Source organism: Octopus sinensis, linkage group LG18 (genome assembly GCF_006345805.1).
Source record: "Octopus sinensis linkage group LG18, ASM634580v1, whole genome shotgun sequence".
NCBI classification, from domain to species: domain Eukaryota; kingdom Metazoa; phylum Mollusca; class Cephalopoda; order Octopoda; family Octopodidae; genus Octopus; species Octopus sinensis.
In genome coordinates, this window is record NC_043014.1 from 27,598,379 (window position 1) to 27,619,906 (window position 21,528).

Here is a 21,528-nt window from a genome sequence, read left to right on the forward strand (position 1 = left end):
AATAGAGTCCTAGATAAGCTATGTATGGAGAAAAAACCTCAAAATGATCATTGTTTAAATCTATTTGGTTGTTGGTTGACATGGGATTAAACAAGAAAAACAATAACAGTTCATATCAATAGCAAAAATAATTCCCATTTTACCAGAGAAAAATGAATGGAAACTTGTATAGATTATCAAAAATGGACTTTATTTTTCTCACACTTTACAAACAATATATATATTTTATAGTGCCCCTAATTGTACAGGGCCACTCCCATCACTCTTGACTGTAAATAGTGAACCAGTGACTGGGATGTTGGAAACCCGTAACAAATGATGGGCAGTATAAATAAGGTAGGATATTTTTGTTCAAGAACACCAGTTTATTAGCTTTCTTGCTAATATATCATCATTAATTTTACATGTTTTCCCATGCAAGTATGGGTTTGATGAAACTTAATTGTGGTAAATTTTCCATGGGTAGATATTGTTCCTATTGCCTACACAACTAAGGAACATTTGTTCAATGGAAAAAAAAGTAAACACGTCACTGCTAATGATGACATGCAGAATTGAGATGTGCTGTGACTGCGAAGACCCGACAATTGAAGTGAGTTCATGGCTCGCAGGATGGCCTGCTGTGCTAACCTTGGATTATAGGGTGACCTGCTGTGCTTGAGGAGACCTGTTGAGTCAAGTACATCAACATCAAAATAAAAATCAAATGGAAATTGTAGTTATACTCGTGCTGGTGGCGTGTAAAAAGCACCATCCGAAGTGGCAGATGCCAGCGTCGCCTGACTGGCGTCTGTGTTGGTGACATGTGAAAAGCACCAACCGATTATGGCCGTTTGCCAGCGTCCTCTGGCCCCTGTGCTGGTGGCACGTAAAAAACACCCACTACACTCACAGAGTGGTTGGCATTAGGAAGGGCATCAAGCTGTAAAAACACTGCCAGATCAGACTGGAGCCTGGCGCAGCCTCCTGGCTTCCCAGACCCTGGTCAAACCGTCCAACCCATGCTAGCATGGAAAACAGACGTTGATGATGATGATACACATTTGTGTGTATATACATATATATCATTGTGATTTAATGTCTATTCTCCATGCTGGCATGGATTTGATGATTGAACATCTAGAGTCAGAGGCATGTAGTTAGGGTATTCAGCACATGATCATATGGTCATGAGTTCAATTCCTGGTGGCACTTTGTATCCTTGAGCAAGACACCTTTATTTCATGTTGCTCCAGTCCACTCAGCTAGTAATATTTCAAAGGGTCAGTCTTGTCACATTGTATCATACCTGAGAACTATGTTAAGTGTACATGCTCAACGACTTGCACATTGATTTCAAGAGCTGGCTGTTTCATTGATTGAATCAACTGGAACCCTCATAGTCGTAATCAATGGAGTGTCAGAGTCAGAGGATCACATGCTCTGACTGTTTTGGCATAGATGTTTATGGCTGGATGTCCTTCCTAACGCCAACCACTTTCCTGTGAATACTGGGTATTTTTATCATAGCAGCAACTTACAGTAAAAGAAATTGCAATGATTTTAAGCAAAAAGTTGAAAGGAACAGGTTTATATTTGTGTGATAGTGAAGAGAATAAAAGTATTCACTATCAGGGGAGAGTGGCTTAGTCTAATGGTTTCTTACATCAGCACAAATTTGCAATCATCACCAGTCCATTCCATAATATGTATTTGTGTCAGCCCAGAAGGATTTCCCAGTAGAATTTGAACTCAATAAATAGTGAAGTGTATTTAATTCAACAGTCAAATGTTTCTGTCCATCTCCTCAAAAAAAAAATCAAATGATATGATGTAGCGCTGGTAGGGCTCCTAAACCATTAGCACAGAATGATATGTGCATCTGTGTGCAGCAAGATGCAGACTAATTGAATAGCTCTCTTCCAACCATGAATTTTACTGTGGAAGTCATCAAGTATGTGATACTTGGAAAGTGGTGAACCTCTGCAGTGAGCTTCTGATAGAATCTCTGAATTTGGCAAACCAGAATTCAGCTGAACTCTGACTTGATAATTTCGGAAACTGTCTGCAAGCTTAGAGATAATTTCTGCCTGATACAAATCTTCAATGTTAGATGTTCCACTGTACTGTTGCTTCAATGCATCTGTTAACAAAACCAAAGTAAAAAGCTTTAACAAGATTGATTTGCTCAATTTTTCTATGTGAATATAACAGAATACAACCTCTGTTTAGTAACTAAAAATAAATCTTAATATCACACTGGTATTTATCAACCCATGAGTCAAAAGATGAAGTGCCCTCTTGCAACATGATTTCAAACTGGTGTAAATGGTTTGACTACAGAGAATGTCAAATGACAACTGATAGAAACATTTGTCTTACTTTTCAGCAGGTCAGGTGATTATGTAAAAGTTTACATAGAGTGCTGTCATTACTGCTGCAACACCTGCAGGAACTTCAAACTTAGCACTATATATATATATATAGCAGTGAACTATATACGTGTATGTGTATTTGCTTGAGGGGAAGGTTGGCAAGTCTTTATACTTCTGTAGAGACTGTTGTTAGTGTGGGGCATGTTCTTTTTGAGCCTCAACTTATGATTTTGTACACTCAGAAACTTTAACCTAATTACTTGCCATTGCAACTATCCTTACATGAATCATCATTTGCAACTTAGCCTGCTTTACCTCACATTATAATAGAAATCATATGAACTGACCTGATTTAGCTTCAAGGTATTCTGCAATCCATAGCTCAGTCATACCTTGTCCGGCAAGGAATTTACTATGACTTAATACACTTGAAACACGGTGACAACACAGCCAGAATTCTTGTTCCAACACATCAAGACCAGCACAAGTGGCATGGCACAATATCAAAGTCTGCTGTGAAGAGAGGAAACAAACCATTATGTAGTCATAGTATTGTGATTATTAAGTCAACTAAGTAAAAGTGTTACAGCATCAAGCAAACTGCTTCATGTATCTAGTTAGTCTCCTTTATGTTCTTAGTTCATAGTGAAACAAAACTGTTGCACTGAACACTTGTTTAGAGTGACAGTCTTGTGAAAACCGTTTAGTATTCAGATTTTTCAGTCAAATATAAGATTTCTTCTGTCACATTATTTTGATTTAATCTGCATAATCTCTCAGCCTTGAGATTTTGAGGATTATTTTTATTTTTAGAATGCCATTACAGAGTAGTTGTGAGAGAGCTGGTTTGAACACAAAACAGGTAGACTATTCTGACGGGATAGGGCCAGTTTAAATGCTAAAAGGTTCATATCATGAACAATTAAAATGGGAACAAATATCAGGAAATATGCAATAATTCCAATACCAACACCTTATCACACAGTGTAGCACTGATTCTGCCTGAGAATGATATTAAGGTGGTTTTGTTAAATGAACTGGAATACACATTGCTAAGAGATTAGTGGAGTCCCACCTCTCTCTTTTGTGATTGTAAACCATTTATTAAAAACAAAAACCAAAGACTTACCTGAACTTCAGACTGGTTTGACCAAAGAATCAAAAAGGTTTTTGTATTTTTCTGCAGAACGGAATTCAGGATTTTCACAGTTACACCTGATATTGTATTTTCCTGGCAAAAATGAATAGTGAAATAAAATACTGCATATCTAAATCCCTACAAATATAGCAATATGATTTAATTATCTGAATCCCTTTCTCCTTACGAAAAAGGGTTCATGATTTTTCTCATTTTGTATATTAGTATTTATCCTACTTTGTGTGGGGTCAGATCATTTTTTATTGATGTAACTAAAACATGTTGCCCATTTCTCTCCACAATGAGGCTGGTGTGATAGGAGACAGAATTTGAATTCAGAACACTGTTCAAAAAGATAAGGCATTTTCTCCAACCCTCTAAATATTTCACCCTACACTGGTACCAAAGGAGGTAAGGCAAAGTTGACCTCACTGAGACTTGAACTGAGTGCTGAAACCCAGAACAAATACCACAAGGTATTTTATCCAATACTAACATCTCAATTCCTCACTTCAATGATGGAGATTTAAGTTTTATTATTTTATTGTATCTCTTCTAAAGATCCTTTGTTTTCTTAGCTAACATGAGTGATTGAGTTTTTTTTGTAGATTTACATATTTTTTTCTACTGGTTTCAATCATTGGACTATGGCCATATTGGTGCTATTGTCTCATGGCTATGCAACTATTGGCCATTCGAATGACAAAACAGGTAGCATCACTTGGTGTCCACTTTTTCATGCTTGCATTGGCCAGGTACTTTCCTACTGCAGACCCTCACCCATTTCCAAGTAAGGTAATATTTCCTATGGCCCAGATGTGAGTTTCATGTATGAGGGTGATACTTGTTTACGGACATCATGTGCTATTGAGGCAAGGGTATACACACACATATCTGTGTGTATGCATATATAGACACACACACACACACAATAGGTATCTGTTTACCAAATCCACTCTAACGCTTTGGTTATCCTAGGGCTATAGAAGAAGACACCCAAGATGTCACACAGTGGGACTGAACCAGAGATTACATGGTTGAGAAATAAACTTGTTAACCACACAGCCATGTTTGCACCAAACATTACTAAAGAATTTAAATGGTAGACTTTCACAGAAAATCTAACATTATGCTTTATGTAGAATAACTACTTATTCACTCTGCTGGATGTGTCAAATTTTTATTACTGCATCTCAGAAAAGCTGTTCTCGTATCTGGAATGAATATGACCGAGATGGAGCCTTAACAATTGTAAGTTAATATCTAAATACTAAAAGGTATATATATAAGGATGAAAGAATGCTTATTGAATAGAACTCCATTGATTAATATAAGCATATTGTTGTAAGGGTATGTAAATATAGCACAAGAAATAATGAATAAAACTCAGCAAGACATGAAAACAACAACAGTTGGAAAAACAAGATATTCAGCTGATTCAATCACACTTCCTTAACTCAATACTACTGAAACAGAATAAAATATTATAGTTGCACTTTATGAGTCAGTGTGGGTATTATGGTAATTTGTATTTGTTTTTCTTAATAATGATTTCAAATTTTGGCACAAGGCCAGCAAGTTTGAGGGGGAGATAAGTCAATTACATCGATTCCAGTGCTTAATTAGTTCTTACTTTATCAACTCTAAAAGGATGAAAGGCAAAGTTGACCTTGGTAGAATTTGAACTCGACATAAAGATGGACAAAACGCTGCTGAACAGTTTGCCCACCTTCTCTCTTCCTCAATATTACAACTTATTCGTATACACACACATACAGTTTGTTTATTTTCAGTTCAAAGACATTAATTTATTATACCAGTGTGGCATCCAAAATATAAACAACAGGCTCTGTATTATAAGCTAGTGTTCTCATTGTAGTATGTGCAACATTGTCAAAAACCAAAATGTGGTCTCCATCCAGCATTGCTTTTAGTTCTTCATCAACTTTACCTCGGGCAATCAAAATGGTTATATCCAACTGTAGAAGAAAACAAGGATAATAAAAATACAAATTATTTATATATTTAGTTATTCAAAAAGACATTACATTATAATATTCAGTTTCACACACATAAATATTCTAATCAATGAAATAAATACATTGACAACTGCCTCCATGAAGTCGATTGAACTGCTATAAATAGAAGTCAAATTTCCTGCAAACCTTAAATCTAGTATTGCATACCTGTAAAATGATACAATGATCATAGCTAGAATGTCTTTGACCAAAGGTCTGTTTAATCTTAGGGCTCATGCTATCAATTATTTAAGTAAAATTATCAAAATTCTAACAAGGCACACAGGCTTTACTAAATTCCACCTTTACAAGACCACATGATGGTCTTGTGTTTTAATTGATGGGGGTGGATGTCCTTTTTTTATATGACATACTAAAGCAGTTTCTATTAGGATCTGTATTGCTTACATATGCTCTTCTCTCAACATTATTGTCTTCTTGTAAAGATTCTTGTTCACAAATGAGAGACACACTTTTCTTTTTAACAGAATTTATCTAAAGACAAAATAACGGTTATGAGTCAATGAAGGAATCATCATACGGTTACTCAACTTGGTAGAAATAGCAGCTTATTTCTCTTGAAAATGTCATGTCTTAAAGAAAGGACATTTGATAATTAGATACACTGTCTAAAGCAAAAGACAACAAAAAAACTGGACAAACACAACAGGAATACTTTTGATCATTGTAAAACTAGGATTGAATAATAATTGGTGCTGTGAAGAACTAGTTAATATAAACAGAGAAACCAAAAAAACTAGAGATAGCAGCAACTCATCTCCCCACCAGTGATATATAGAACAACAGTGCCAGGACAGGTGGTGGTGTTGTGATTAGCAAATGAGCTTCTTAAAAATTATATATTAACGACAGAGGCAGTATCAAAACCAGCACTGGAAACGGAGGGGATTTATCTCCTGCTAGCAATATAAACAAGAGTGCATTTTGCTCCAAAAGCCAATATGAGAGTTACTCTCATGGTATCTACTGCAGTATATTTTGTTCTAACAGAACATCCACCTTCTCAGTGAAACCAAACTTAATAGAAAACAATAAAAATCACTTTATATGAAGTGGTTGACATTAGGAAGGGTATCTAGCCATAGAAACCTTGCCACAAGAGACAACTGGAGTCTGGACAGCTCCTCGGCTGGCCAGCATGGAAAACGGATGTTTAATGATGATGATGTCTGCTTTCCATGGTGGCATGTGTAAGAAAGTGTGTCACAATTCAAGTCAGTTCCATTCAGAGTTACTAACCTCCAAGACACGTTGGAGGACCACTTCTCACATGTAATTTGTTTATCCCCTTTTGTGAGGTACCCTATAAATAAAAGCAGCAGCCTTGTATAAAGTAATCTATCAGAAGAGAAACATATCTGCTTACTTTCTTGATGAGCCACTGCACTTGTTCCAGCCATCTGTCTTTCTTGGATGCTGCTTTAGAGATGAACTCTTCATACAAACATTCTTCTTTGACTTCTGCAAGCTTCTTGTAACCAACATGATGGTTGTTGTAGCTAACATCTCCATTAAGAAGCTTCCAGAAAAGAAAGAAAAGAGTCAATAAATCTACTTTATTAGGAGCAATTTGATTCAGTGAAGGAAGGAGTGTGTAGGAGTACAACACAGACCTACTTCTCAATTTCTTATGATATATTCAGTTCTGATAATAAAAGTTTAAAGTCCATGGATCATACAACAGTTGTGAAAGAGCCTGGAACTTAGTGTAGATGATACAATAAGTGAAGTTGCAGGCTTGAATCATCTTCAGGTATTTCGTAATAAATTTTATTCCTTATAACATTGGTCTCATTAAGATGAGTTTTACAGTCAACAGTTGAAAATTAACTGTTTTCAGTGTGAGATGAGTTGTTTCCTCTTACAGAACTGTAAAAGCAGTATGGCAATCTTATATGGAAACATCTTGGAAGAATGAGCTATGATGCTCCAAAATCTAGTTAAGAGAGAGCAAAGTATGAGGGACTGAAAAAAGTATTAGAATCATCAACGTTCATGAATTGAGTTTTTTGATGACCAGCATTGTGGGGTTGTATTATAGAAACTTATGGTTCTTGAATGCCAAACAGAAAAGCCAGGAAACTTGCTCAGGTGCTGAATGAGCCAAATGACATTTATTTGGATGAATTTAAAAGATGGTAACATTACATGCTATACACTGAGTACAGTTTTTGAGTTAACACTAATGTGAAATCCAGGTTACTTTAATTTATGACAGCTTCCAACAATAAATGTAAGAACGAGTTAACTGGTTGAAATATTTAGAAATTAACAATATTCTATAAAATTCATATTTTACGTTTGGGAATAGTGATAGACAAAAAATGTCAGAACAGTTTGATTTAAATGGCTGGTTATGCATCACAGCCTACAAGAAATTTAAAGAATGTAAAGGAAAATAGTTTCTGCACATTTTTAGTATTGCTAACAGCTGTAAGTTCAATTCCAATATCAACAGTAAAATAATGTGATTGAAACTTTAGAGTCATGAATTTATTAATGTCCTCATATATATATATATATATATATACATATACACACACATACATGCATATATATATATTGTATATACATATAAATTATGTATATATATACACACAAATATATATAAATATATACCTATATATACATTGTGTGTATATATATATATTATGCATATATATATACACACATACATATGTGTATATATATATATACATATATATTTTGTGTATATATATATACATATATATTGTCTGTATATATATATTCATATATATTATGTCTATATATATATATACACACACATATTCTTCGGCATCTTTTTTGTCTCGGGGAAACAATGGAGTTGCGCATAAAATAATCTAGTCCGGCTTTTACATTTCATGTCCTAATACATCTCCTTTTGTGGCTGTGTAGTCCTATCCTGGACAAACACTCTCTCTGGCAGGTAACGCAAATGTAGTGAAGACTTTGCTTGGCTGGTTGTAATGTCATAGTTTCTTGTTGACGTCTTTTCTTGTCTTTCCATTTCTTTGTGTTCCCTCTTCTATGGTGCATCACCAATCTCCACGGTTGCTGGCAACTGCTTCCCAGTTGCTAATATTGACCTTTCCATGATATGCAAGATACCATACAGCACAATGGTTCAACATCAGCCGCCTTCCAAATAAAGAACAGGGTAAAGCAAGGCTGTGTCCTTGCTCCTACATTATTTGGCATCTTCTCACTGCTGCTGTCACATGCCTTTGAGATGGGGTGTTTCTGCACAACAGAAGTGACAGGAAACTGTTCAATCTCTCGCGTCTGCATGCCAAGACCAAAATCAGAAGCATCCTGATCAAGGAGATGCTATTTGCTGATGATGCCGCTCTGATATCACACACAGAAGAAGCCCTACAAAGGCTCATCAACTGTTTTGAGCAAGTATGTAGCGACTTTGGCTTAGTTATCAGCCTCAAGAAGACCAACATCATGGGTCAGGCTACATCGGACATCCCAAACATACATATTGGAGACCACAGACTACAGGAGGTGGAGAAGTTTACCCATCTTGACTCTGTCATCACCTACAACCTATTCCTTGATGCCGAGCTCAATATATGCATTGGCAAAGCAGCTGCTATGAAGGCCCAACTCATTAAACAGGCATGGGACAACAATAAGCTGACCAAGACCACAAAAATGAAGATTTACCAGGCATGTGTACTTAGCACTCAACTGTATGGCAGTGAGATCTGGACGCCATGCACACGCCAAGAGTGTCGCCTAAATATCTTTCACCTGCGCTGCCTCCGGAAAATCCTCCAGAAAACACGTGTTGTTGTGTTTTCTCTTTGTTCATGTTTGGATTAACTATATATATATATATATATTTATATACACTTCTATATATGTATATATATATGTGTGTGTGTATATATATATATATATATATATATATATATATATATACACATGTATATATATGTAAATATATATACGAGATATGCATTGCTAAAGTTGTATAGTACACTTATTGCAAAAGCACATATTTTGTTTTTATCTATCTTCTATTCCTTTTCGTCCTATAGATGTACAGATACACAGACGTTGAGCTATATTATATAGAAGATATGATATGATATGTATATATATCATCACCATCATCATCGTTTAACGTCCGTTTTCCATGCTAGCATGGGTTGGACGGTTCGACCAGGGTCTGGGAAGCCAGGAGGCTGCGCCAGGCTCCAGTCTGATCTGGCAGTGTTTCTACTGCTGGATGCCCTTCCTTACGCCAACCACTCCGTGAGTGTAGTGGGTGCTTTTTATGTGCCAGGCAAGGCTAGCAATGGCCACGATTGGCTGGTGCTTTTTACGTGCCACCAGCACAGAAGCCGGTCAAGGTGACGCTGGCATCGGCCACGTCCGGATGGTGCTTTTTATGTGCCACCGGCACAGGTATCACAACTACAATTTCCATTTGATTTTTGATGTTGATGTACTTGACTCAATAGGTCTCCTCAAGCACAGTGTGTGTATATATATATCATCATCATTCTTTAACGTCCGCTTTCCATGCTAGCATGGGTTGGACGATTTGACTGAGGACTGGCGAACCAGATGGCTGCGCCAGGCTCCAATCTCATATGGTAGAGCTTCCACAGCTGGATGCCTTTCCTAACGCCAACCACTCCTAGAGTGCAGTGGGTGCTTTTATGTGCCACATGCACGAGGGCCAGTCTGGCAGTACTGGCTACGGCTACGCTCGAAATGGTGGTGTTTCTTTATGTTCCACTGCACAGGAGTCAGTCCAGCGGCACTGGCAACAACCTCGCTCAAATGTTTTGTTCTCGTGCCAGTAAGACGATGCTGGTAACGATCACGCTCAAATGGTGTTTTTTATGTGCTCACCGGCATGGAAGCCAGACAGCTGCTCTGGCAGTGATACCGCTCGGATGGAGTTGTTAGCACTCCACTGGCATGGGTGCCAGTCATCGAATTTGGTTCAATTTATATATACACAAACACACACACACACATATAATATAATATATATATATATATATATCATCATCATCATCATCATCGTATTTATGTAATATAATATATATATTTATGTAATATATAATTATATATAATACATAATATATATATGTATAATATATAACACTGTGTAAGAATTAGCACTTCCTTCTCTAAGCTTGGATTCGAAATCAGACCCAAGAATCATTGGTCGTAAAATACCAATGCACAAAAAGGCGCGAAATCAGAATCTCTTTGTTCTGACAAAAAATGATGGATCGTCTCCCTTCGACCTCTGACCCGAGCAGGTCAGACGAAGTTTAACAGGACGACCAGCGACCTACTGTACGCGATAACACTCTGGCGGTATATCTATTTTTCTGGCTATTTGAGATGTTATAAATAGAACGGAGAAATAGGTATCTAGAGAACCCGAACCAACGCTTAAAGAGAACGCCACGCATTTATGAGGACGACGAAAGAATATTCAGAAAGGTGACTCTGTCCTGCATGATTTACACACACACACACCATCAAACATATTCTGCTTTAATGTGTATCCTGTATTATGCATTCCTTTAATATGTATTATTTGCAACCACTATTTAATATGCATTGCTTACAAATTGATGTAGTGATAATAAATCTTTAATTTATTACAAAGCACTTATGTATTTATTAATACATCCACGCATCCACTACATTTGGTGACCCCGTAAAACGAATCGCGCTTTCCCCGGAACCAGCTTCATCAACCGCGTCGAAGAATTACAGTTTGCACATCACCAGCAACGAAGCAACTGAAAATTCCGACGAAAACAATGAATCTCCCGGAACAAAATCCAGCGGCCAACATCGACATGGCATTCCAAGCGGCGATCTCGTTAAAAATTCCACCATTCTGGACCCACGACCCGACATTGTGGTTTCACCATATAGAGGCACAGTTTGCCTCTCACAGAATATCGAGCGATGCGGCTCGACTTTCTCACGTTATCAGTTCTCTGTCACCAGAAATAACGAACGTGATACGCGACCTTATCATGGCACCACCCGGTTCTGTTTCATATGAAGTTTTTAAAACCACGTTAATAAACAGAACCTCAGAATCCCAACAAAAAAGACTTCACCAGCTTCTGATATCGGAAGAATTGGGTGACAAAACGCCGTCCCAGCTTCTTCGGAGAATGAAACAGCTTCTCGGAGATGAGACGCTCCCAGAAAAAATCTTCAAGCAACTTTTTCTCCAGCGTCTGCCCTCCAATACCCAGGTTGTTCTCGCCTCCACCAGAGAAAACACATCCCTTGAAGAACTGGCGGAGCTAGCTGACTAAATAGCCGAAGTACCGCACAGATATCCAACGGTATCGACGGTGACGCCAGCCGCTCCCAGTACCAATCCTTTCCGTGCACAAACCAGTTCTTCAGAGATTTCGGATTTGCGTGCATTAATGACGCAGCAAGCTGCGCAAATACAAATTCTCACAGCCCAAATACAAGCCCTAAAGTTTAGTCCCCAGCGTCGAAGCACCAGCCGATCTCGACGAGATGGCAGACGGTCTCGAAGCCCTAGTGCTACCCGCAACTTACATGACACGTGTTGGTACCACCGTACATTCGGAACACGGGCACAAAAATGTACGGTACCGTGCTCGTTTTCCTCACCCAGTTCGGGAAACGGCACAGCCAGGAATTGAACGCGACGGAAATTCCTGGTTCGCACCCACACAGTCGCCTGTTTTTCGTTTGCGATCGTGTAACAGGCATGCGTTTCCTGGTTGACACAGGTGCGGAAGTCAGCATCATCCCAGTCTCCAACACTTCTGGAAAAAGAAAAGAGACATCAGTCTGTCTTCAGGCAGTCAACCATTCACCCATTCCAACCTACGGTGAACAGTCCCTAACATTAAACATAGGACTACGCCGCACATTTCAGTGGGTATTCGTCGTCGCTAAACTGCCGACCCCTATCTTAGGAGCCGATTTCCTGCATCATTTCGGTCTCCTGGTAGACATAAAGAACAGACGACTTGTCGACACCACCACCAAGCTTACTGTGCGCGGTATAGCCGCTCGAATGGACACAGTCAGCCCAACTGTAATGCTTACGACAACGACTCGTCACAGTTCCATCCTGAATGATTATCCAGATGTCGCCCGGCCAGTTTTTCATAACCAGCTGATAAAGCACGACGTTACCCACCACATCAAAACCAGCGGTCCACCTGTTGCTGCAAGGCCCAGAAGGTTACCACCTGATCGTCTCCAGGCCGTCAAGCGGGAATTCCAGCACATGCTCGACCTCGGAATCATCCGCGTTTCCAGCAGCAACTGGTCCTCGCCGATACACTGCGTCCCAAAAAAATCATCGACCGATTGGCGGGTTTGCGGCGATTATCGATCACTGAATAAAAGCACTATCAGTGATGCCTATCCGGTGCCTTTTCTTCAGGACTTTTTGAGCTCGCATCTTTTCAAAAATCGACCTGGTGCGAGCATACAACCAAATCCCAGTCAAACCTGCAGACATCTCAAAGACAGCAGTGACTACACCCTTCGGAATGTTTGAATTCCTGCGTATGCCTTTCGGTTTACGAAACGCGGCACAGACATTCCAAAGGTTTATCGACATGGTGACTAGAGGTTTGCCTTTCGTCTATGCCTACATAGACGACATACTCGTGGCCAGTAACTCGGACGAAGAGCATAATCAACACCTTCACCTGCTATTCGGACGACTACGTCAATTTGGAATTGTTATCAACCCTACCAAATGTTTGTTCGGAGTTGCTTCCCTTCATTTTCTCGGCCATATAGTTGATAAAAATGGAATTCGTCCCCTTCCCGAGAAAGTCAAGGCCATCGTGGATTTTCCACCACCCACATCTCTCCGCAAATTAAGGGAATATCTCGGTCTAGCGAATTTCTATCGACGGTTCGTGCCCCACCTCGCTGAAATAGCGCAACCGCTCACGGATTTGCTACGTCAGCGAACCTGCAAAAATGCAGATATAGCTCTGACCGAAGATCAACTCGCTTCTTTCGCTGCCCTGAAAAAAGCGTTATCTAGCGCTACCATGTTGGTTTATCCAAAACCAGACGCCCCACGATGTTTACTCGTTGATGCATCCGATTCCGGAATCGGAGGTGTGCTACAACAGCTTGTTGACGGTATATGGCAACCGTTGTCTTTCTTTTCTAAGCGGTTAAAACCCGCGGAAACCAAATACAGCACATTCAGTCGGGAATTATTGGCGGCATACCTGGCCGTTAAGCATTCCCGTCATATGCTAGAAGGTACCAATTTTGCCATATACACCGACCACAAGCCATTAGTATACACATTTAACACCAAACCGGATCGCCATTCGCCAAGAGAAATACGCCACCTTGATTTCATATCGCAGTACACAACGGATATACGCCACATCAAAGGGACGACCAACGTGGCAGCTGATGCACTTTCACGTGCGCAGATCAATGCTATCCACACCACGTCTACAATTGATCTGGCACGTATAGCAGCTGACCAGGAGAATGACGAAGAACTTCTAAAGCTCCGGAATTCGTCATCTCTGAAATTTCAGCATGTTCCACTACCATCATCCACAGCCCATATTTGGTGTGATATTTCCACTGGTTACCAACGCCCTTATGTACCACAGAAATATCGTCGAGAAGTTTTCTCCGCTCTACATTCTCTGTCACATCCTGGTATTCGCTCCACTCAAAAGCTAATATCGACCCGTTTTGTGTGGACCAGTATCAACAAGGATATCAGAGAATGGACCAAGTGCTGTGTTGCGTGCCAAAAAGCGAAAATCCACCGGCACATAAAATCACCAATCGGTTCATTTTCGCAGCCCGATGCACGATTTCAGCACGTTCGCATTGATATCGTTGGACCCCTGCCACCTTCGCAGAACTATTCATATTTGCTAACTTGCGTAGATAGGTTCTCGCGATGGCCCGAAGCCTGGCCCCTATCTGATATATCAGCAGAAACGGTCGCTAAAACGCTGATATCACAATGGGTTTCGCGTTTTGGCACACCCGCAACAATTACCACCGACAGAGGACGTCAGTTCGATTCCCACCTTTTCACCGAGCTGACTCGTCTCCTCGGGTGTAAACACACCCGCACTACAGCTTACCACCCTGCAGCAAATGGCATGGTGGAACGCTTTCACTGCCAACTCAAGGCATCTATAAAAGCTGCTCCAGACAGTTCTCACTGGTTGGAACATCTCCCTCTCATCCTCCTTGGAATTCGATCCACGATTAAGGAAGAACTGGGATATACTCCGGCCGAACTCGTTTATGGCACAACACTCACCTTACCTGGGCAGATGATCGAACCTGTTTTACAAAACTTCCCTGACCCACAACAATATGTGCACCGATTACGAACATCCATGTCGCAGTTATCACCTTCAGGCCCCAGACAACAGAACGTCGTTTCACATGTCCCAAAAGATATCAACACATGGACTCATGTCTTCGTGAGGAATGATGGGATACCCTCTCAACTTCGACCACCATATTCCGGGCCCTACAAGGTCATCAAAAGAGAACCCAAGTATTTCGTCCTCGATATTGGAGGTAAACGAAATACGGTCTCGATTGATCGTTTAAAAAAAGCTTTCATCGAGGAGGACTTACATTCAGTCCCCTCTTTTCCTCAAACAGACTCGGCAACTCCAGCGAACACCACAGATCCTGCACAACCCCGACACACCAAATCAGGAAGAACAGTTCGATGGCCAGCAAGGTTTGTGCAAGTTTTTCGGGTAAGTTCTGAACTCCTAACATATCCATCTTCCTAATGAACACATAACTGCATCACCCACCCAGAGAAATCAATGAACATTTGTGTACGTAAAGAAAAAAAAAAATTAAAACAAAAAACTGTCTGTATGAACTTTTACGGAACATTTCAAAATCAAACTTTGCCGATGAACATTTCTTTCATTTTTGCATTTACATATTTTTTTGTTTTCTCTTCAAAATGTTTGCTTTCTCATAAATATATTTTTTTGCTAACTGTATATCCACACACATTTACAAATCTTGTTCTCATGCGTGCTATCACTCGATTTTTTTTTTCGCCACTGAAAGATACCTTGTCTCTATTAGACCTCTAGTAGGTCGAGTAATCAATAGACGCACATCTCTTTCAACGCGCCAACATAATTCTGCCTGGGCACATATACATATTGCCCACCATATAGCACATACAAATTGTAAACCTTTCATCCATATTTTTATCGTTCAATGTGTAAAAAAAAAAAAAATTTTTTTTCTCTGCATGCACACAATCAAAAAAAATAAAAAAATAATAATAATAATAATAGTAATAATACATTTCCAATATCGTTCGATCTCTGTGGCTTTCTCACTAGAAGTGGGGTAGTGTAAGAATTAGCACTTCCTTCTCTAAGCTTGGATTCGAAATCAGACCCAAGAATCATTGGTCGTAAAATACCAATGCACAAAAAGGCGCGAAATCAGAATCTCTTTGTTCTGACAAAAAATGATGGATCGTCTCCCTTCGACCTCTGACCCGAGCAGTCAGACGAAGTTTAACAGGACGACCAGCGACCTACTGTACGCGATAACACTCTTGCGGTATATCTATTTTTCTGGCTATTTGAGATGTTATAAATAGAACGGAGAAATAGGTATCTAGAGAGAAGCCGAACCAACGTTTAAGAGAACGTCACGCATTTATGAGGACGACGAAAGAATATTCAGAAAGGTGACTCTGTCCTGCATGATTTACACACACACACACCATCAAACATATTCTGCTTTAATGTGTATCCTGTATTATGCATTCCTTTAATATGTATTATTTGCAACCACTATTTAATATGCATTTTGTACAAGCGATGTGTAACATTGCTTACAAATTGATGTAGTGATAATAAATCTTTAATTTATTACAAAGCACTTATGTATTTATTAATACATCCACGCATCCACTACAACTGCATAGTGCTATGATTATATTTGAATTTTCAAGTGTTTCTCTTCTTCATGGATATTAGTGATGTCAATAATTAACTTATCGCTCCACAAATCAATTTTCACCACCTCTTTTCTAATATGTAGCAAATGTGCCCGTGCGTGTATGTCATGTTATGTATTGCATGCCTAGCTCCAATCTATTATTTATTTGTGGGTATAATTTATAGATAATCAAAGCTTCCTTAAGTTGCCGAGATTTCTAAAACACACTGATAGATGTAAAAATACCAACAAACAAATTAAAGTTACTATTGAAGCCAATGATAGAAATCTCGGCAACTTAAGAATTAAGGAAGCTTTCATTATCTATAAATTAAACTCACAAATAAATAATAGATTGCAGCTAGGCACACAATACATAACATGACATACACACACAGGCACATTTGCTACATATTAGGAAAGAGGTGATGAAAAGTCTGTTCTGTAAAAAAATAAAATTTCCACCAGTGGAAATAACTCACCAGCTGAATTGAAGAAAAAATTTTAAAACATCTTTCATGAAGTGATGTTGGATAAATTAGGTCTCGGTTCTAAGACTGAGGCCTGTTTTTCAAACGAAGGAAAATGTCGTATCTATATTCAAAACTAATAGAAAGGTACCATTTGCTACGATAAATCAGTTAGAGGAAGAATTAGACAGACTAGAGGAGATGGCAATTATTCAAAAAGTAGATTATTCTAAGTGGGCAGCACCAACTGTGTGTATTAAAAAAAAAAATAACAAAATAAAGATGTATGCCATTTTTTCTACTGGTTTGAATGACTGTCTAAAAATGTGCCACTATCCACTGCCTACTCTGGAGGATTTTTTTTCAAAATTAAATGGTGGCAAAATATTTTCAAAACTGGATCTGTCTGATGCGTTTTTGCAAATTATAGTAGATGAGGAGTGCTTGAAGCTTCTAACAGTGAATATGCACAGAAGACTATATAAATATAATAGATTGCCATTTGGTCTGAAGGTCACACTTGCAATATTTCAGATCCCACCCCTACTATTTTAAAATAGGAAGGGTATATTGAACAATAGCCATGATCAACCAGTTCAGTTAGTGAACTACTGCTGTCATCTGAAGTCGCAGCATGTACAGATGAGATATTTCTGCTGATGGAAGACCATTGTGGCTGAAAACCCAAGCCCAACATTTATGCAGTATCGTTCGATCGGGATGTCTGGAAGAGGTACACTGGTCTAGACAAATCACCTGACCAGATGATGATGAAAAGAGAAACAAGCTTATCATGGTTGGGATGCCTTGATCATCTGCTTCTTCAGGGCTGGCCTGGAGCTGAACAGCTACAGCATCCTTACTCTTGCTGTCATCCATCTATGGTCACATGGGAAAAATATGTAATCTTACTTTTAAATAGCAATGTAAAAGAAAGCAGAAATATTTCTTACAAGTACAGTGTATGTTTTATCTTGCTCAATACAAAATGTTTCTTGCTGCAAAGGTAAAACTATCCCTGGAACAAATTCAGATTGCTTGATGGTAGGACCTTGAATACAGCAAGTATGAAGTCTTTTCACATCAAGTCTACAACAATAACAAAACATGAGATAAATTAATAAAAAGATTAACAATTTACAGTAATGATGGAAAAAAAATTAAATAATAACAATCACAAAATTTAACATACCGAATGTTTTTTTCTTGGTAAGATAAATGTTTGTTCTGATATTTTAGTGCCTCTATCACAAAATCTTCAATTTCTGTATGTGCCCCATGGCAAAATGCTTGAACCAAACCTTTAACTTTTTGCCAAATATCAGTGAAGTTAATATCATGAAAATTTTCAAGTCTTGAAGGAGAGGAATTTTTTTCACTTTCATCTAAAATTAATATTTCCTTAAATTCATCACACAATTTAGTATTGACTGCATTAGTAGCAGAATCATAATTTACAGAACAGATTTTGCTACTGCTTAAGGGATTAAGGTGTTGACTGAACCTAAGATGAGGAAATGACTCAGGAATTCTAGATTTTTGAAGCTTGGATTTTATATAGTCCTCTACATAGTTTTCTAACCAATTTTCTCTAGCAGAACTTGCTGTGGTAGTATGACTAGTTGAACAGTTATTACTGTTTGATGGAATTGGTGAATATACAGATGAATGCTTTGTAAAGAATTGTGTTTCTTTAATGCTATGTTTGGTTACATCTCTAAAAGATGAAATTTGATCAAAGCAATGGGAAAAATCATCATCATCATCATCATTAGGAGAAAATACTTTCTTCTCGGGTTTATCAGAATTTATAATGTTGTTCTCTAAATTTATTTTATTCAAATGTTCATGAAATTCAGGATCTGAGTTGTTCAATTCTGTAGGCTCTTCCAAACTCTCTAGGACAGACTTTGTAGCTGTATCTTGAAAAAACCAGCTGACATCAGATGTATGCTCAGTCAGAGATAGAACTGAAAAATTAGTAGTTGGCTGAAGTACATTTGGAAGGCTGGATGAATTTTCAGGCTGGTCAATTTGTGAACTTCTAACAAATGGAGTTTTGTGGCTTGATGGTTCCAAAAACTTGTCGACAGAATATGTCAAGGTATCTACATATTGAATACAGTTTTCTATGGTGCTCCTTAATGCTGATGTGATTAAGTATATTGAGATGCCCTGTTGGAGAAAAAAATAAAATACAGATGTGGAGTATTACTCAGAGAAGATATACAGAAACATAAGCATGAGTGCTTGAGAGTGAGTGCATTCCTCTCTCCTACACACGCACACATACAATAAACAACAGCTAGTTACTCAGAATACTGTTCTAATGGTTGATGGCAACAGCTAGCATGGGTAGGCTACTGAATGTTTGATCCAAAGGAAAAAGAAAGCTTAGTATATAGTAGAGAAAAGCTAAAGATGATGGAATCAAAAATATTCAATCTGAATCAAATTATTACTGCTGCCACAACCATTTTACATCTGCTTTTCATACTGGAATGGGCTGGATGGGGTGTCATGGTATGAATCAGTTCCCATCTGGAATTACTGCCCTCCTACAGGGATTGCAAATTACGTCACATGTATGTTCAATTTTGGGCTCCGTTTCTATGGCATGATGTCCTTCCTAACACCAACTACTTTTAGAAGGCTAAAGGGTCCTTCCTTCGCTATGTCAAACTCTGTTCATTCAATGATCACTTTACAGAATGTACTGGACTCATTTATCATGGCACTCGTAATAGAGAAGTTGGTTTGACCCAGACAAATCTAAAGAGTCCTCTATACTCTCATTCAAGGCATCATGACTGAGGGTTGAATAAAAGAGAAAGTGATGCAAGAAAGAACCAGGGTAGTAAGAGCAAGAGGGTTATAAAAGAAGTAGTAATAGAAGAGAGGACAGTGATGAGCAAATACATGTAAGGAGATTGAGTAGACAGCAATGTGATGTAGAAAGAGAGTGTAATAGAAGGGAGGGTTCTAGAAAAGGGAATAATAGAAGTAAGAGTGATATCTGTCAAAAAAAAAGTAGTAGTTGAGGAAGTAATTTGTGAGAGTGATTGATAGAAGTAAAGATGAGTGATGGTAAGAGAGACAGAGTGAATGAGTCTCAATGAATAGGTATAGGACAGAGAAATTCTGTTTAGAGAAGCTGGCAACCTAATCCAGTATTCCAACATAGAAAAACAGTGAATACAATGTTGATGATGAGGTGTTGTTGCATTGTTGCATGCAATTTTGGCTACTTACAGATGTAGCCCAGGTGTGCTAAGCTATCTCCCATTTTCAAAATATTTGGTTAATTGGTTGAGATAGATTTGAAGAATAAATTATCCATATATCCATCACAGCACAATTGAGCTTTCTTGAGCTCAGATGTTCCACCGCTTAGAGCATCTATAGCTACACTTTTCCTGTATCAGATTTGTCCACTGGAAGTTTCAAGTTCAACATTGTACATCAATTATACACTCATCATTTACATAGTGTTTCTACCAATGAACTTCCTCTCTACACATGATACTAGCATAAAAGCACTGCTCCACTCAAATACTAGCCCCACATTTGGTCAAGAAGGCTTTTTTTGTCTTGAAAGTTACTTGGCAACCTCACTAGTGCCAGTGGCATGAAAAATGTAACTATTACACACTGTAAATTGGTTGGTGTTAGGAAGTGTGTCCAGCCATAGAAACTATGCCAAAATTAACAATGAAGCTCAAATTGTCCCTAGGGCTCACCAAATCCTGTTAAAATGGATGTTAAATGATGATAATGATGATGAGTGTTAATATTGGTTTCAAATTTTGGCACAAGGCCAGCAATTTGGAGTTGGGGGTAAGTCAATAACCTTGAACTCATCAACTGGTATTTATTTTATCAATCCTGAAAGGATGAAAGACAAAGTCAACCTCGGCAGAATTAACATAAAGACACTAATGATTCTGCCAGCTTGCCACCTTATGAAGTGTTAATATTGACAAGACTTTAGTCCTCTTTCCAGCATTTCTGGTAGCACTCAACACAAAAGTGTAGGACAAATAGTTAAAACTAAAATGTTATTGCTCTTGACAAAAATTTTTTTTTTAATGTCTGTTTATTTTACCAAGTCATCATAGGTTAAATGGATAATTTTCAATCAAGAAGGGAAGTTTCAATATGTAGAGATGCTTCCCATCATTAATAATTATGAGGAAGCTTCTATACAGTTACACAATCTGTTAAAAATCCCACTCTCTAAAAGGATAGAATAGACATGACTGAAATGCCCTTGATCATAGATTTCCTCAAAATCAGGACTGACCTAAAGCTAATCAACAATGACATCAACAAAAGGTATATCTAATGTATTTATCAAATACTTGAGTCGCTATCTTCCTCTCCTCATTTTGACATAAAAATTCTAGTTTGAAACAATCTACTTAGAAGGGCTGCCTTCAATGAAATTTCTCATCTTCAAAAACCACAAAGCTCTTTTACAAGAAATGGTAGAAGGTACAATGTAAATATTCTGAAAGCAAATAGTTTAT

The 21,528-nt window shown here is 38.3% G+C and overlaps 1 protein-coding gene across 3 annotated transcripts in view; it reads right to left on the minus strand.

Annotated features, from left to right (window-relative positions):
- Nucleotides 1-1,036: 1,036 nt before the first annotated feature.
- Nucleotides 1,037-21,528, minus strand: part of LOC115221677 — a 47,058-nt gene continuing 26,566 nt past the window's right edge. For 2 of the 3 annotated variants that reach the window (XM_036510827.1, XM_029791878.2), the window contains 7 exons: nucleotides 18,192-19,174; nucleotides 17,953-18,088; nucleotides 6,898-7,050; nucleotides 5,310-5,471; nucleotides 3,484-3,585; nucleotides 2,702-2,867; nucleotides 1,037-2,122 (listed from right to left, as the gene is read on the minus strand). In XM_036510827.1, the coding sequence (XP_036366720.1) occupies nucleotides 1,839-2,122; nucleotides 2,702-2,867; nucleotides 3,484-3,585; nucleotides 5,310-5,471; nucleotides 6,898-7,050; nucleotides 17,953-18,088; nucleotides 18,192-19,174 (1,986 nt within the window). In that variant the 3' untranslated portion in view covers nucleotides 1,037-1,838. The remainder of the gene's footprint in view (nucleotides 2,123-2,701; nucleotides 2,868-3,483; nucleotides 3,586-5,309; nucleotides 5,472-6,897; nucleotides 7,051-17,952; nucleotides 18,089-18,191; nucleotides 19,175-21,528) is intronic. The other variant, XM_029791879.2, reaches the window with a different exon arrangement.